Source organism: Zingiber officinale, chromosome 7B, assembly GCF_018446385.1.
Source record: "Zingiber officinale cultivar Zhangliang chromosome 7B, Zo_v1.1, whole genome shotgun sequence".
In the NCBI taxonomy this organism is placed as follows: domain Eukaryota; kingdom Viridiplantae; phylum Streptophyta; class Magnoliopsida; order Zingiberales; family Zingiberaceae; genus Zingiber; species Zingiber officinale.
This window is the reverse complement of record NC_055999.1, coordinates 22,166,870-22,182,988: the sequence shown is the minus strand read 5'-3', so window position 1 is coordinate 22,182,988 and position 16,119 is coordinate 22,166,870. Positions and strand designations below refer to the sequence as shown.

The 16,119-nt window shown below is 36.8% G+C and overlaps 2 protein-coding genes across 9 annotated transcripts; both read left to right on the top strand.

Moving 5' to 3' along the window:
• Positions 1 to 243: 243 nt before the first annotated feature.
• On the top strand, positions 244 to 8,665 carry LOC122005522 (putative aldehyde oxidase-like protein). Of its 7 annotated transcripts, none has more exons than XM_042560571.1 (10): positions 247 to 419; positions 1,149 to 2,789; positions 3,697 to 3,956; positions 4,114 to 4,323; positions 5,438 to 5,656; positions 6,265 to 7,230; positions 7,451 to 7,543; positions 7,641 to 7,739; positions 7,831 to 8,020; positions 8,265 to 8,665. In XM_042560571.1, the coding sequence occupies exons 2-10, from the start codon at positions 1,370 to 1,372 to the stop codon at positions 8,477 to 8,479; spliced, it is 3,672 nt and encodes a 1,223-aa protein (XP_042416505.1). In that variant the 5' UTR covers positions 247 to 419; positions 1,149 to 1,369; the 3' UTR covers positions 8,480 to 8,665. The 7 variants fall into 7 exon arrangements, with proteins under 7 accessions (XP_042416507.1, XP_042416508.1, XP_042416509.1 ...); XM_042560572.1 differs by lacking the exon at positions 247 to 419 and adding an exon at positions 523 to 661; XM_042560577.1 differs by lacking the exon at positions 247 to 419 and having other exon boundaries at positions 2,101 to 2,242; positions 2,404 to 2,789.
• Positions 8,666 to 9,656: 991 nt separating this feature from the next.
• LOC122005521 (indole-3-acetaldehyde oxidase-like) lies at positions 9,657 to 15,804 on the top strand. 2 transcript variants are annotated; one of them, XM_042560569.1, is made up of 10 exons: positions 9,661 to 9,836; positions 9,932 to 11,704; positions 11,863 to 12,122; positions 12,261 to 12,470; positions 12,781 to 12,999; positions 13,091 to 14,056; positions 14,621 to 14,716; positions 14,851 to 14,949; positions 15,044 to 15,233; positions 15,443 to 15,804. In XM_042560569.1, exons 1-10 carry the CDS (start codon positions 9,704 to 9,706, stop codon positions 15,670 to 15,672), a joined length of 4,176 nt encoding a protein of 1,391 aa, XP_042416503.1. In that variant the 5' UTR covers positions 9,661 to 9,703; the 3' UTR covers positions 15,673 to 15,804. The 2 variants fall into 2 exon arrangements, 1 of the variants encoding a protein (XP_042416503.1); XR_006118415.1 differs by lacking the exons at positions 15,044 to 15,233; positions 15,443 to 15,804 and having other exon boundaries at positions 9,657 to 9,836; positions 13,091 to 13,958; positions 14,851 to 14,904.
• The last annotated feature ends 315 nt before the right edge of the window (positions 15,805 to 16,119 follow it).

Genomic DNA, 16,119 nt, shown 5'->3' with positions numbered 1-16,119 from the left:
TAATAAATAAATTTATATATTATATATTATAAAAATATATATTATTACTAAATTGTTTAGCTGAACAAATCATCGAGCTAGTAATAAATAAGTTCAACCTTGGCTCGATTTCTAATCATGCCGGTTCAAACTTGATTCGAGCTCGATTAACTTTACGCTCGAGTTAAATTTTGATGGAGTTGTTCCCGAGCGGCTCATGAGCTATTTGACTCGTTTGTACCCCTTCCTTAGCCTCATACGGTCACAAATAAAATAATGACTAGTTCAATCTTCGGTCTTATCACTTGTTTAGTTTTGTTTTAGGGTTTAGGGATAAAAAAAAGTGAGATTCCGTTCGCTAATTAAAATAAGAAAAAAGGGTTCGGAAATCGGAATTCGTTTTTCTTTGTTTTGTTCGTCAACGTTTCTATTTGGAAAAGGTGCAATTTTTTCTGCTCCTGGTTTCAAGTTCTCATCATTTGAATGTTTCAAGTACTAATTTTGATATATAATCATTTATTTTTATATGTTTTGATGTTGAACGATAGTTGTTGGAAGTAATTCTGTTTCGATGTGAATAATTAGTTCTGAATTAAAGCCCTATTTAATTTCTTTTATGACACACCCGCAGCCTCTCGCAAAACTTAAGGATCCTGAGCTCTAATTCACCTTCATCACACAGGTGGGGTATATCTGTTCATCCTAAAATGCTTTTGTTTGAACTACTATACTTCGTTTATGAAAACATTTTAGCAAACATGATGTTGTGTCTCTGTTGTGGGGTTAGGTGTGACGTTTCGCTTAGTTGTCAGCATAGTTACACAATGCATTATGTTTGGGATTTCCATCTATATTTTGATTTGAATAATTATTGAATTATTTGTAAAAAATATCTAAGTTTTGAAGATCATATGCTATTATTAATATACTTATGTGAAATAATAGAATAGCAATATAGAATTAAAATATGAACAAGTGCCATTATTAGCGTTCTTCTAGACATGCAAATGAGAAATTCATCAAGCCCTAGTCTATGTCGGCTTCTATGTGTGATATGTTTATTGTGATCAATTGATTACATGTTTGCCAGATAATATCTTTATATTTCTCTATGAAACTCAGGTTTAACAAATCCCTTGTTTAATATAAATTTTGTCTTCATGGATTAGGTGGATGCGGTGCTTGTGTTGTTTTTCTTTCTAAATATGATCCAGTTAGTGGCCAAGTGAATGGATCCAGTGTTAGTTCATGCCTTACCTTACTTTGCAACATAAATTTATGCTCTGTTACTACCACTGAGGGGCTTGGAAATAGCAAGGATGGTTTCCATTCAATTCATCAAAGATTCGCAGGATTCCATGCATCCCAATGTGGCTTTTGCACTCCTGGAATGTGTATGTCACTCTTTTCCGCCCTCAACAATGCAGACAACACCAATAGGCCTGAGCCTCCCAGAGGGTTCTCAAAGATCAAAAAATATGAGGCTGAGAAGGCTATTTCTGGCAATCTTTGTCGATGTACTGGATTTAGGCCAATTGCAGATGTCTGCAAGAGCTTTGCAGCCGATGTTGATTTGGAGGATTTGGGTTTTAATATATTCTGGGAAAAGCCAGAAGATGCAAATGTGGAAAGATTGCCTCCTTACAATCAACACAAAGTCTGCACTTTTCCTGAATTCTTGAAGTGTGAGATCAATTCTTCCATGAATACCCTGAAGAGTTTCAAGGATAATGGTGCACTAGAGTGCCAGTGGTATCGACCTGCTAGCTTTGAGGAGCTTTATGAACTTCTGAATTCCAGTGAATTCATTGAAAGTCATGTTAAAATGGTTGTGGGTAACACAATGTCTGGCGTTTACAAGGAAATTAACCTATATGATAAGTATATTAGTCTAACAGGAATACCAGAACTCTCGATCATTGAAAGGAATAGCAAAGGGTTTACACTTGGAGCTGCTGTGACAATATCTAAAGCTATTGAAGTGCTGAAAGAAAGAAATGGAAATGTATTGAAGACAGATGGAGAATTGGTCTTTGATAGAATTGCTGAACATATGGATAAAGTGGCTACACCATTTGTTAGAAATATGGCTAGCTTGGGTGGGAATCTGATTATGGCTCAAAGATACCAGTTTCCTTCAGATATTGCTACAGTACTGCTTGCTGCTGGATCAACTGTTTGTCTTCAGATGGCTTCAGAAAGGCTAATTCTTTCACTTGAGGAATTTTTGGAGGGGCCTCCATATGATGATAGAACCATACTTGTAAGCATACATATTCCTTATTGGAGTTCAGCAAGTATCTCATCATCTGGAACTAGTAAATACAATATTATATTTAAAACATACAGAGCAGCTCCACGACCTCTTGGGAATGCTGTGTCTTATCTAAATTCTGCTTTCTTGGCTCGTGTTGCTTCTGATAGGTCCTCTGGGGATATTGTTTTACTGAAACTGCACTTGGCTTTTGGTGCTTATGGCACTGAACATGCCATCAGAGCTAGGAATGTTGAAAATTTTTTGGTTGGTAAAATGCTCACGGTCTCTGTGCTAATTGAAGCCATTAAATTATTGAAGGAGATCATCATACCTAAAGAAGGCACTTCTCATCCAAGATACAGAATAAGTTTGGCTGTTGCTTTTTTGTTCAAATTTTTTCAACCACTATCTAAAGACTTGGCTCAGGTTGAGAAGAATAATCTTCACATTCCGGATGTCATATTGTCTTCAAAGCAATTAGTTGAGTTTAGCACAGAATACTTTCCTGTTGGCAAACCAATCAAAAAAGTTGCAGCTGAAATTCAAGCCTCTGGTATGTGCTTTTTGGTTATTTCTTTTAATCATTACATTGATCTTATTTTATCGAAAATTAATATATATCATATAGAGGGAGGATGACCTACAATTCACTTGATAAAAGATACATTAAGTGGATGACTTGCAATCCGCCCCATACAAAATATATCAATATGTCATATCTATATTAAAGGGTAAATGGCCTGTAATCATGTCAGTAAAGAATGCATCTCATATAGGAGGTGAATGACCTACAATTCATTTAATACGAAATGCATCATAATTGAAGGCTTTGATTAAAGGTTGTCAATAAAGTTCAACATCTAATAGTGGCATTTTCAGTCTGATTAGAGTGGCTTCTTGTTGGTTAAAATAATAGTTATAGTGTGTGGCTACATGCAGTTTATTAGGCCATTGAACACATGCAATAAATCAAGCCATTGAACTCTATGAACGGGTTTGGCTACATGAAAATTTATTTGTCTGTTGAACTCTACAAAAGGTTAATATCACTTAGTGTTGTTAGTTATGTGGAAAGAATAAAACCAAGTATTCGACACACACAAGCACCTCTGATTAAGTGATGTTTGAAGTTATAATATTTTTTAAAAATTTGTTTTTCCATGTAATGTAATATCGGCTTGCTTTTGCTTCCCTTTTTTTTTGAAAAAGTGTGTGCTAGTTCAATTATCACTTAGCCAACCCACTTTGGCAGAAGTTATGTAAATATATTTTATTTTTAATTTTGTGGATTTACAAGAATTTGCAACCAATTTTTGCATTATTACCAATGAAATGTGGATGCTTACGACGGTATCATTCTTCAGGTGCAAGATTTTTCTTCTTAAGACCAAAGGTTATTTATTTATTTTTTTTTTTTTTGAGACCATTTTGTGCTATTAATAATCTTATGATCAAACTAGGTGAAGCACTATATGTTGATGACATTCCTTCTTCTAAAGATTGTCTCTATGGAGCATTTATTTATAGCACCAGACCTTTTGCTCGTATAAAGGGAATTACATTCAACCCTACTTTGGTGTCTAGTAAGATTGTTGCTTATATTAGTATCAATGATATCCCAGAAGGAGGCAAAAATGTTGGATCTAGCTTTAGATTTGCAGATGAACCATTATTTGCGGATTCTTTGACTGAATATTCTGGTCAATGTCTTGGAATTGTGGTATACTCCCTTTGTTCCTCTCTCTCATTTGCCTGCTATCTATTTTGGTAATGAATATTTAACATCCTGGAGGAGCTAGTTATGATTATTAAAATCAAATCATTCTATATGGTCTTCTAGATTTGTATTGATCTGAATTCCCTCTTGATTACTTTAGGTTGCAGAAACACAGAGATATGCCAACATGGCTGCAAAACAAGCAATTGTACAATATTCCACTAAAGGCTTGGAACCTCCGATTCTCTCTGTTGAAGATGCTGTCAGAAGGTCAAGTTTCTTTGATATCCCTCCATCCCTGTATCCTACAGAAGTTGGAGATCTAGCCAGAGGAATGGATGAAGCTGATCACAAAATTCTCTTAGCTGAGGTGTGAGCTCTCTTTATTGATTTCATCAAGATAAATGATAATCACTTTGTTAGCTTAGCTTGGTACTATTTTTTGGCTAATTGATTATATTGTTCTTGGAGATAATAGTTTAGTCCCACATTATTATGTTAAGCTATTATATATTTTTATAGTTCTAAATCTTTTTCCATGTTACACTATATGGCCAAAACATGCCCTTTTGATAATCTATCGAGATGATACAAGGGTGTCAAAAATGATGATTGAGCAATTTCCATCTACTAATACAAGATAACAATGCTAAGGAGTTCAATATGAGTGATAAATAGCTTGATAGGATAATATGAAGCTTGATACAACACAGCTTTAATAGAAAAATAATAGGAACCAACAATATAATCATAGAATTGTTCCCAAAATGTATGCACAATAAAAGTAGAAAAAAATTATAAGAAAGCTAACACAGAAAGAAATTCTTTTTTTATTCCAAAGTTGATTACTATAACCTATTATTAATTTAGAAAAATTATGGTTCTCAACTTCACGGAGATGATTTGTTCATTCTCAAATTATTTGCTTACATTTAAAACTTACATGAAGCTAAGTAATAGCAAATGAGCATCATGAGATTGTATAAATCCATTTACAGACTTATGAAACACTGCATTGAATCAAAATGTAGTGTGCACCATGAGATTTTAGAAATGCATCTACAGACTTTTAAAACGTCACCTTCTTATCACATTAAAGAAAATTGACATGTTAATCTTTGATGGGTTTTTCGGGTATCACAGATGAGCATGACACTAAATATGAAAGAGGGGATACATTTCTTGATCTCCTTTACCTTACCAGATTTTTTTTTCTGATTTGGGTCCAAGAGCTGAATGCTAGTACCATGACAAAAATTAGATAATATATAAATACTAAATGGCCTTTGCTACATAGGATGGGTTGAAAATCTTCTTGCTTCATATATGCATGATTTTTTTTCCCCCTTTAATGTTTGCAATCAAGTGAAGGCCTTTGGATTTACCATATGATTAATATTTACTTGTGTTATGAACTTGTTATCTAATGTCCAAGTAACTTTCTTTAGTGAATTGGTAATTTATTATGTCATTGATATATGCAGGTTAAACTTGAATCTGAGCATTACTTTTATATGGAAACACAAACAGCCTTTGCCATACCTGATGAAGATAATTGTATAGTGGTTTACAGTTCTAATCAATACCCTGAGGGTACCCAGGGTGTTATTGCAAAATGTCTTGGAATACCACAACATAATGTTCGTGTGATTACAAGAAGAGCTGGAGGAGGTTTTGGTGGGAAAGCCACTCGATCAAATCCTGTGAGAATGATAACTTTAAATTTCTTTTTTGAACTTTATGTCATGAGGATATCATTTGGTGATAGATGATCAAACAAAACAATCATCAAAATTATTACTTTTTTTTTACAAAAAAATAAAGAAGTGCATAATAAGCGTAGAATACAAATTACAGAACTCTTTGCATAGCGCATAAACTAGCATCATTATAGGAGATCCCTTAGAAAAATATTAATGGTAGGAACTTGTTTCATGATGTTCTTAATATTTATTTTTGCTACCAATGTTTGGATTTCTTAAAAATATCGAACTGGGCAGTATGTAATGAAGTTATGCTCAATAAAAGAATTAGTTTATATTGGCTTGGTAAATCATGTTAAAATTTTTAAAGAAGTCTACCCTTATTGCAGTTACTTATGATTTTTCTTGTTGATAGATGTAATTTATATTTTTAGCCCATTGTACATCCGGTCAAAATGTCTCAAAATCGTTCAATCATATCATTTTGCTACATTTTAGGTAAAATAATAATGTGTGATGTCATTCTCTATCTCTCCCTCTCTGGCTTTGGAATGTTTATGATTTAGCTAATAAACCGTTAGACTATGGTTTTTCCCTGATGCTCACAGATTGCAACAGCATGTGCTCTCACAGCCTTTAAGTTGCGTCGTCCAATAAAGATGTACCTTGATCGTAGCACGGATATGATAATGGTAGGAGGAAGGCATCCAATGAAAATAACCTATTCTGTGGGTTTTAAATCCGATGGAAAGATTACGGCCTTGTACTTGAATTTGTTGGTAAATGCAGGCATATCAGAGGATTATAGTCCACTTATTCCACATGCCATTATAAGTTGTCTAAAAAAATACAACTGGGGTGCTCTCGCTTTTGATATTAAACTATGCAAGACAAATCTTACAAGTAAATCATCGATGCGAGCACCAGGGCAGGCACAGGGATCTTACATTGCTGAAGCTATTATTGAGCGTGTAGCATCTTTCCTGTCCTTGGATGTCGATGTTGTGAGAAAAAGAAATTTGCATACATATGAAAGCCTGAAGTTTTTTTATGGAAGTAGCAGTGGAGAAGCTCCGGAATATACTTTACCTGCTATAGTTGATGAGTTGTTTGCATCTGCAAGCTACTTCAATCGTCTTGAAATGGTATTGCATTTCAATAGTTGCAACAAATGGAAAAAACGAGGGATTTCTTGGGTACCAATTGTATATGAAGTGGAACCAAAGCCAACACCAGGGAAAGTATCCATTCTAAATGATGGTTCAATTGTTGTTGAAGTCGGAGGAATTGAAATAGGCCAGGGACTGTGGACAAAGGTGAAGCAAATGGCTGCATTCGGTCTCGAACAGCTATGGGATGAAGAGAAAAAATATCTTTTGGATAGGGTTAGAATCATTCAAGCAGATACTCTGAGTTTGGTTCAGGGAGGTTTAACTATTCAAAGCACCAAATCTGAATCAAGCTGCGAAGCAGTTCGTCTAGCATGCTCTATTCTAGTCAGCAGATTAAAGCCTCTTAAGCAAAGTTTGGAAGAACAAATGGGATCAATTTCATGGGACACCCTTATTACCCAGGTGTGTAATTACGTCATTAATCAAATGTACTACTGTTTATTTATTGGCAAGAAGCTAAGCTTATTTCTGTAGTCTGTATGTGTTAGCTAGCTTATGCAAGTGAAGGACAGGATAGCTTATGCATTCACTTTTAGGGATTTCCTGGGCTTTTTTATATTTTGGAAATCAAAGCAGTTACTTCCTTTCATCCATTATGAACTAGTTACCTTACAATATACAGGCAAATTTGCAATATGTGAATTTGTCAGCAAGTACATTTTGGGTTGCTGACGATACTTCATCATATCTAAATTATGGGGCTGCTATAAGCGAGGTAACCTCCTTTGTAGATCATTCATATGATTGACTTGTAAAGTTGTAATCACATTGCTAGTCTGTTTTCTTGATTTTGAAAATTGTGTGCATTCTAGGTAGAAATTGATGTTCTCACTGGAGCTATTACTATATTGAGAGCAGACCTTACATATGACTGTGGACAGAGCTTGAGTCCTGCCGTGGATCTAGGACAGGTTTTTTTTTTTTCACCTGTCCTATTGATTTTATGATCCTAAATCACAATCAGGCGTATGTTCATATACTTATATCTGAGTGTTTCTGCAGGTTGAAGGGTCTTTTGTTCAAGGAATTGGATTTTTTGTGTATGAGAAGCTCGAGGAAAACTCAGATGGATTGGTGATTTCTGATGGTACTTGGTCATACAAGATCCCTTCTATCGACACCATCCCGAAGCATTTTAATATTAGAGTAATGAACAGTGGGCATCACAAGGACCGAGTCCTCTCCTCGAAGGGTATGCATATGCTTCAGCTATTTTAGAAATTGTCCAGAAGTGATTGGCCTTCATGCTAAAACAAAACAATTACTGAAGCAAGTAGATAAAACAAGATGTCTAACTCCAAGATGCTTAGAATGCAATTGCTCCTTGTTAACAGACCTTATCAAGTTAAATCCTAATGCACCTTTTCTCTTTGCTGCCATTAGCTTTCTAATTTTAAAGCTTCAAGTAGCTGATAAGTTTAATTTCTTGCACGCAGCTTCTGGGGAACCACCTTTGCTTCTAGCTGCTTCAGTTCACTCCGCCATACGGAAAGCAATACGAGCTGCCCGGGCTGATTTCTCCTCAACTGACCCTGACGATAGCTCTGTTTCATCATTCCAGTTTGATCCTCCTGCAACCATGCCACTGGTAAAAGAGCTCTGTGGCCTAGACACTGTGGAGAAATACTTGGAAGCTCATGGAGAAGTATAAGATAGCGTTTGTGCCAATAGATGAATGAATGAATGCATATTTAAATAAGAAATGGTATGCCAGAGCAGATGATTTTCCTGGTACAGTTTATTTGGCATGTGATATTTAAGTAAGAAATGATGTGTTAGTAACTCGTTGCTCGTCTTGTGCACTGAAATAGATGGATGAACATTATGGATGTTCAAATCCTTTTTAGCAGGGTCATTACCATTTTTTTCTCATAATTTAGTAGAAATCATTGCTTTTGAGAAAAAACATTACTAGACCGGAGAATTTGAGAATTAACTTCAATTCTTATATAAAATTTCGTGTAAAGAAAATAAAGCTTATATCATAGAATGAGCTGATAGCGAACGAATGCATCGTACATTATATACAATGACGTTTTTTTTTAACAAAAAGCTAGATTTAATAATTATAATAGTTATTCAAATATTCCGCAACGAATAAAAAAAATATTAAAGATATTTTTAAAAATTAGAAAGCATTTATAGTGTTATTATAGGGACGCCAATTTAGGTGGATCTAATTTAGATTGGATTGAAAAAATTATAAAAAATCTTAATCCGAATCTGAATATAATCCGAAATCTTAAATCTAAATCCTACCAAAACTTGACCTGAATAATCCTAATAACCCGATTAAAAATATCTGTTTTTATTATTTTTCTTATAATTTTTACTTTTATCTTTTATCTTGATACTTCACTATTATAATACTAAGAAGATCTACATTTACTTTTAAATTTTTTAAAAAATAATTAATATTCATTCCTTAAATTTTATATTTATGAACGATATTTCTCTAAATTTAGATATTACATAGGATAAAAAATAAAGAATGTAATATATTATATAGTGAAAAGTGAATATTTAAATTTAATAAAATAATTTTTTTATTTTAAATTATATATTTTAGATAAAGAAATTAATATGAATGCTTTAATATGGATGTTGATATTAATATTTAAATTAATGTCTATATAAATATTTTAATTTTTTAAAATAAAATTTAATTTAATTAAAAAAATTAATAAAATCTAAATTCTGATGCAGTCGATCAACACAAATCCAACCCAAAAATATCTAATCCTAAAAAAAAAATCTCCAGCCCAAAGGTCGACTCGGATTGGGTCCCAGATAACTGATATTCGTTTTCGGCGTCGTCATCACCGGAATTCATTATCTTTCGTTTCCTACTGTGCGGTAGCTGGAGCAGGTGGAGATGGAGGCGAAGCTGGTGTTCGCCATCAACGGAGAGCGTTTCGAGCTCGCCAAGGTTCATCCCTCGACCACCTTGCTGGAGTTCTTGAGGACGCAGACTCCGTTCACAGGGGCCAAGCTTGGGTGCGGCGAGGGTGAGATTCTCCCATCCTCTCTCAGTTGAACTGAAGAGTTAATTAGCGCCATAAAAGTTCGCACTTCGTTATGATTTTGTAATCTCGTGGAATAGGTGGGTGTGGAGCTTGCGTTGTTCTTCTCTCTACATATGATCCAGTTAGCGATCAAGTCAAAGAATTCAGTGTCAGCTCGTGCTTGACGCTTCTCTGCAGCATCAATTTCTGCTCGGTTACCACCTCCGAGGGACTTGGGAACAGCAAGGATGGCTTTCATTCGATTCATCAGAGGTTTGCAGGCTTCCATGCGTCCCAGTGCGGCTTCTGCACTCCTGGCATGTGCATGTCGCTCTTTGCGGCCCTCACCAACGCCGACAAGAGCAGCAGGCCTGAACCTCCCAATGGGTTTTCAAAGATTAGAAAATCCGAAGCCGAGAAGGCTGTCGCAGGCAATCTTTGCCGATGCACCGGCTATCGACCCATTGCAGACGCTTGCAAGAGCTTTGCGGTCGATGTGGATTTAGAGGATTTGGGTCTGAACACATTCTGGAAGAAAGGGGTAGAAGACGCCGACATCAATAGACTGCCTCGTTACAGCAGAAGTGCAATCTCTACATTTCCTGATTTTTTGAAATCTGAGATCAAATCTTTACTGGGTAGTTTAGAGAATTCAAAGGATTTTGGCTTTCCAGAGTGCCATTGGTATCGACCTTCTGGAATTGAAGAACTCTATGCGCTTTTGAATTCCAATGAATTCGATCAAAGCCGTGTGAAATTGGTCGTTGGGAACACAGGGTCTGGTGTTTACAAGGAAAAAGACCTGTGTGATAAGTATATTGATCTCAAAGGGATACCAGAACTCTCCGTGATCAAGAGGGATGACAGCGGGATTGTGTTTGGAGCTGCTGTACCAATTTCCACAGCCATTGAAGAGCTGAATAAGGGAAAAGAAAGAATGTTCCAATCCAAAGAAAGTTTAGTCTTCGCTAAGATTGCTGAACATATGGATAAGGTGGCTACGCCATTTGTTAGAAATATGGCAAGCTTGGGTGGCAACCTTATTATGGCACAAAGAAATCAATTCGCGTCAGATGTTGCTACCATTCTTCTTGCTACTGGATCTACTGTGTGTCTTCAGATGCCTTCAAAAAGGCTTACTCTTTCCCTGGAGGAATTTTTACAAGGACCTCCATGTGATGACAGAACCATACTTTTAAGCATACATATTCCTTGTTGGAGTTCCACAATGGGGTCATGTTCTGAAGCAAATCAACACACTATTTCTGCATCTACGAGTGAGCCCAGCATCCTGTTTGAGACTTACCGAGCAGCTCCACGCCCTCTCGGGAATGCTGTTTCTTATCTGAACTCAGCTTTCTTGGCTAATGTTAGCATGGATAAGAACTCCGGGGATTCTGTTATGCTTGATCTAAACTTGGCTTATGGTGCTTATGGCGGTGAACATGCTATCAGGGCAAGGGAAGTTGAGAACTTTCTGATTGGTAAAGTTCTCACCGCCTCAGTTTTACTTGAAGCTATAAAAATACTTCAGAAAACAATTATTCCAAAAGAAGACATTCCTCATTCAAACTATAGATCAAGTCTGGCAGTTGGTTTCCTATTCAAGTTTCTAGGACCACTGGCTAAAGAGTTGTGTGTGTCTGAGCAACACTCGCATGCTGATACTTCTGGTGTTTTCGAACTTACTGGACATCCTGATGGCAAAATCAATGGAACTGCTGATACATTAGTTCAGAGGGAATCAAACTGTACACTAACCAGTAGCCTTGATGACATCTTATCTTCAAGGCAGTCAATCCAATTTAGCAAGGACTACTATCCTGTTGGTGAGCCTATCAAGAAAGCTGGAGCTGAAATTCAAGCCTCTGGTATATTCATGTAACTATTTTCTTTTTCAATTTCTGTATATTTATTTACAGTTAAGAAGCATGTACAATCTAAGTATAGATCATCATATCTTGGTTCCAAAGATCACCAATTAAATGTTATCATTCCATTGTCTCATTCACTTGGGCTATATAATCAGGTGAAGCAAGATATGTGGATGATATTCCTTCTCCAAAAGATTGTCTGTATGGAGCATTTGTATACAGCACAAGGGCTTTGGCTTACATAAAAGGAGTCCAATTTAACTCTACGCCGTCATCACAGAAAGTCATTGCATATATCAGTGCCGGGGATATTCCAAAAGGAGGCCAAAACATTGGACTTGATTGTCTGGATTTAACAGAAGTTTTACTTGCCAACTCTTTGACAGAGTATGCTGGTCAGGCACTTGGCATTGTGGTACATTTCTACTCTTCTTGTGTGCAGATTTTTTTATCATATATGGTTTTTCGTTTGCTAGATTGCACAAAATCTCTTTTCTTTTTAGGAAATAATATTGTTCCGATGAACTACTGCTAATAGTTAGCTGTTTATTAGATTGCAGAAACACAGAAACTTGCTAATATGGCAGCTAAACAAGCAACAGTGAAGTATAGCACTGAGAACCTGGAACCTCCCATTTTATCAGTTGAAGATGCTGTTAAAAGATCTAGTTTTTTTAAAATCCCTCCCTTTTTTCGTCCTCAGAAGGTTGGAGATTCCTCCAATGGCATGGCAGAAGCTGATCAGAAGATTCATGCAGCTGAGGTAACTTTCATTTATTTTTATCTTGCTGATCTGAATCTGATCTCAATAATGCAATGTCAATCAGAGGTCTTCCAGGATACTTAGGCATTCATTAGAATCATTTGACTACCTACTGATAAACGTCTTACTGTCAAATATGGCAATCTCTCGAATCATGAAAGAGTTTGTGGAAATTTCATTGCATTAGGCATTCTTTTGGTAACAATATATGGCAGTAGGAAGCCAATGCAGAAGTGATGGAATGTAGTACACAATGTGTTCGACACAACAAAGCTCTCTTTCTACTTCTAAATGTGACAATGGTTTGCAGGTGAAACTTAGTTCTCAGTATTACTTTTACATGGAAACACAATCAGTTCTTGCCATACCAGAGGAAGATAACTGTATTCTGGTCTACAGTTCAAGCCAGTGTCCTGAGATTGCACAAAAGACGATTGCCAAATGTCTTGGCATACCATTTCACAATGTCCGTGTGATTACAAAAAGAGTTGGGGGAGGTTTTGGTGGGAAAGCTCTACGGTCAGTGCCGGTGAGCATCTGAATTCGCATACACTTTTTGTGTGTTTTATTATACTCCAATCCTTCTCATGGCTAAAGATTACTCTCCCCCTGATCTTCAGGTTGCAACTGCATGTGCTCTTGCAGCATTCAAATTGCGGCGCCCTGTTAAGATGTATCTTGACCGCCAGACGGACATGGTGATGACGGGCGGCCGACATCCTATGAAGATAAACTACGATGTTGGTTTCAAGTCTGATGGAAAAATTACAGCCTTGCATGTAGAGATACTAATCAATGCAGGCATAACAAATGATATTAGTCCAATCATTCCACTTAACACTGTAACAGCACTAAAGAAGTACAACTGGGGTGCTGTTTCTTTTGATATCAAGCTTTGCAAGACTAATGTCTCAACTAAATCAGCCATGCGAGGACCAGGAGAAGTACAGGGATCATATATCGCCGAAGCCATTATCCAAGATGTAGCATCCTTCCTCTCCAAGGATAGTCATTCTGTTAGAAAGAAAAATCTCCACACGTACGACAGTCTCAAGCTATTTTATCCAGTCAGCGCCGGTGATGTGCTGGAATATACTCTACCTTCCATAGTTGATGATTTGACTTCATCTGCAAGATATTTTGAACGACTTGAAAAGGTACAGCTTTTCAATGGCTTCAATAAATGGAGAAAACGAGGAATTTCCTGGGTGCCAGTTATATACCAAGTTACGCAAATGCCAACACCAGGGAAAGTATCTATTCTCAATGATGGATCAATTGTCATTGAAGTTGGAGGGATTGAATTAGGTCAGGGGCTGTGGACAAAGGTTAAGCAAATGGCAGCATTTGCCCTTGGACAATTATGGGATGATGGAAGCCAAAATCTTCTGGATAGAGTGAGGGTCGTTCAGGCAGATACACTGAGTTTAATTCAAGGAGGCATAACTTCTGGGAGTACCACATCAGAATCAAGCTGCGCAGCAATTAGTGAGTCCTGCAAAATTCTAGCTGATAGACTGAAGCCTGTTAAGGAAAATTTAGAAGCACAAATGGGTTCAGTTTCATGGGATAATCTGATTGTCCAGGTGAGTCATTTCAAACTAATGACTCAAAGAAAAACCAATTTTGTTGGACTGAACATTTTAAAGTATGGGCATCACTAGAGATACAACCTTGCATTAAGTACAATGGTGGGATAAGACTCATGTACTCAACACTAATCCTTTAAACTTAGCCACAAGGAGAATAAGTTTGTTTGGAAATCCAATTGACCAAAGATTTAAAAGGTTGATTTGAAAGTTTCCAAACTAAATATGTAGATACAAAATTCCATCTTATACTTTTAGTTTGATAGGTTTTTATTTACTTTCATCTTGTGGAGGAACCTACACTTTAAAGAAAAGCAACTCTATCCTAAAACATAGATGGATGGTCTCCAACCTTCAATCTTCTCTCAGTACTACTGTTTTGTTTTATCATATTTCTTGTGGTTGAAACTCGAATATTTTCTTTGTTATTCGAATAGAATTCCTTAAACTGAACTTGGAAGTTCATATGTTTCTTTTGTGGATTTTATGTTTCAATATCTCATGCTCATTCTTTCATCTTCATATCTTGTGATTTATTTACCTCCTCTCCTTTATCTGCAGGCTGCTAGGCAATCTGTTAACTTGTCAGCGCATGCTTACTGGGTTCCTGAAAGAACTTCTAGTATTTATCTTAACTATGGAGCTGCCATGAGTGAGGTAACTTAATAATATACGCTGCCATAATCCACATCTTTTATCATTCTATAACACCATTGTGTTCCTCTTGAATGCTTCTTTTATCATCTTTACACTGAGGTTTGCTCACGGATTTAAAATGCTTTGCACTTTAGGTGGAGATCGATGTTCTTACTGGAGCTACTACAATTATGAGGACAGACCTCATTTATGATTGTGGGCAGAGTTTAAACCCTGCAGTGGATTTGGGACAGGTCCGGTTCACTTCATCTCCTCGTTTTTAGAGTTTTCATTAGTTTCAGCAATCAGCATTCATTTGATGCTGCTCTGAGAACATCCTCTGTGCAGATTGAAGGTGCTTTTGTTCAAGGAATCGGTTTCTTTATGTGTGAGGAGTATGTTGTAAATGGCAATGGACTAGCAGTTTCAGACGGTACTTGGACATACAAGATCCCGAGTTTTGACATCGTTCCGAAGCAGTTCAATATCAAAGTGTTGAAAAGTGGATTTCATGAGAGGCGTATTCTCTCCTCTAAAGGTACTACTCTTGCAGTAGACTATCATATGTTTGTTTATGCAAAATTTGGAAAGGGTGATCTATTTCTATGTAGAGGATACTGAAATGGTCGCGTAAAATCCATGCTAGATCTATTCATCCTACCTCGATCTTTTTGTCTCAACTTGCAATGCCTCCTCTTATGATTCTGAATTTGATTGATACTCAGATCTGTAGTTTCTTTCATGCAGCTTCTGGGGAGCCACCTTTACTTCTTGCTGCTTCAGTTCATTCTGCAATCAGCGAAGCTATAAAGGCTGCTCGACTCGAGTTCCTTGCTATCAACAAACTTGATGGATCCCCCTCATTCTTTAAGTTGGAGGTACCCGCAATCATGCCGGTGGTGAAGGAGCTTTGTGGACTTGACAACGTGGAGAAGTACTTGGAAAACATAGTGTCTGCTCAACGAGTGGAAGCTTAATTAACAAGGGCAATTCTTATGTCGATGTAGTATCGAAGATTAAACGAGGTAAAAGAGTTGCTGTGATCTCACAACATGGACTGTATTTCGATAATGCATGGATGCCAAAAACTAAGATGGGTAAAACTAAAACATGCCCCCAAAATAATGTAAACTTGTTGATGAGGCCGAAATGCAGCCCCACGTGTCGCATATGGTTAAAAGTTATGCACAGGATATCAAACTCAGCCTAGAAGAGACTTGAGTCTAATTGAACCCGTTCAATACACTCATCTCAAAGATTGAGTTTGACCCAGGACAAGTCAGCTACTATGCCTCGGCTTCATCCGCCGACATCGCCCTGAACTCGGTCTCAGCCACTAACTTCACCCATGCCTCAGCCTCAGTCGTCATTGTCCATGTGTCGGCCCCATATCCCTGTTAGAGTGTATACTAAAAGTCTAACTT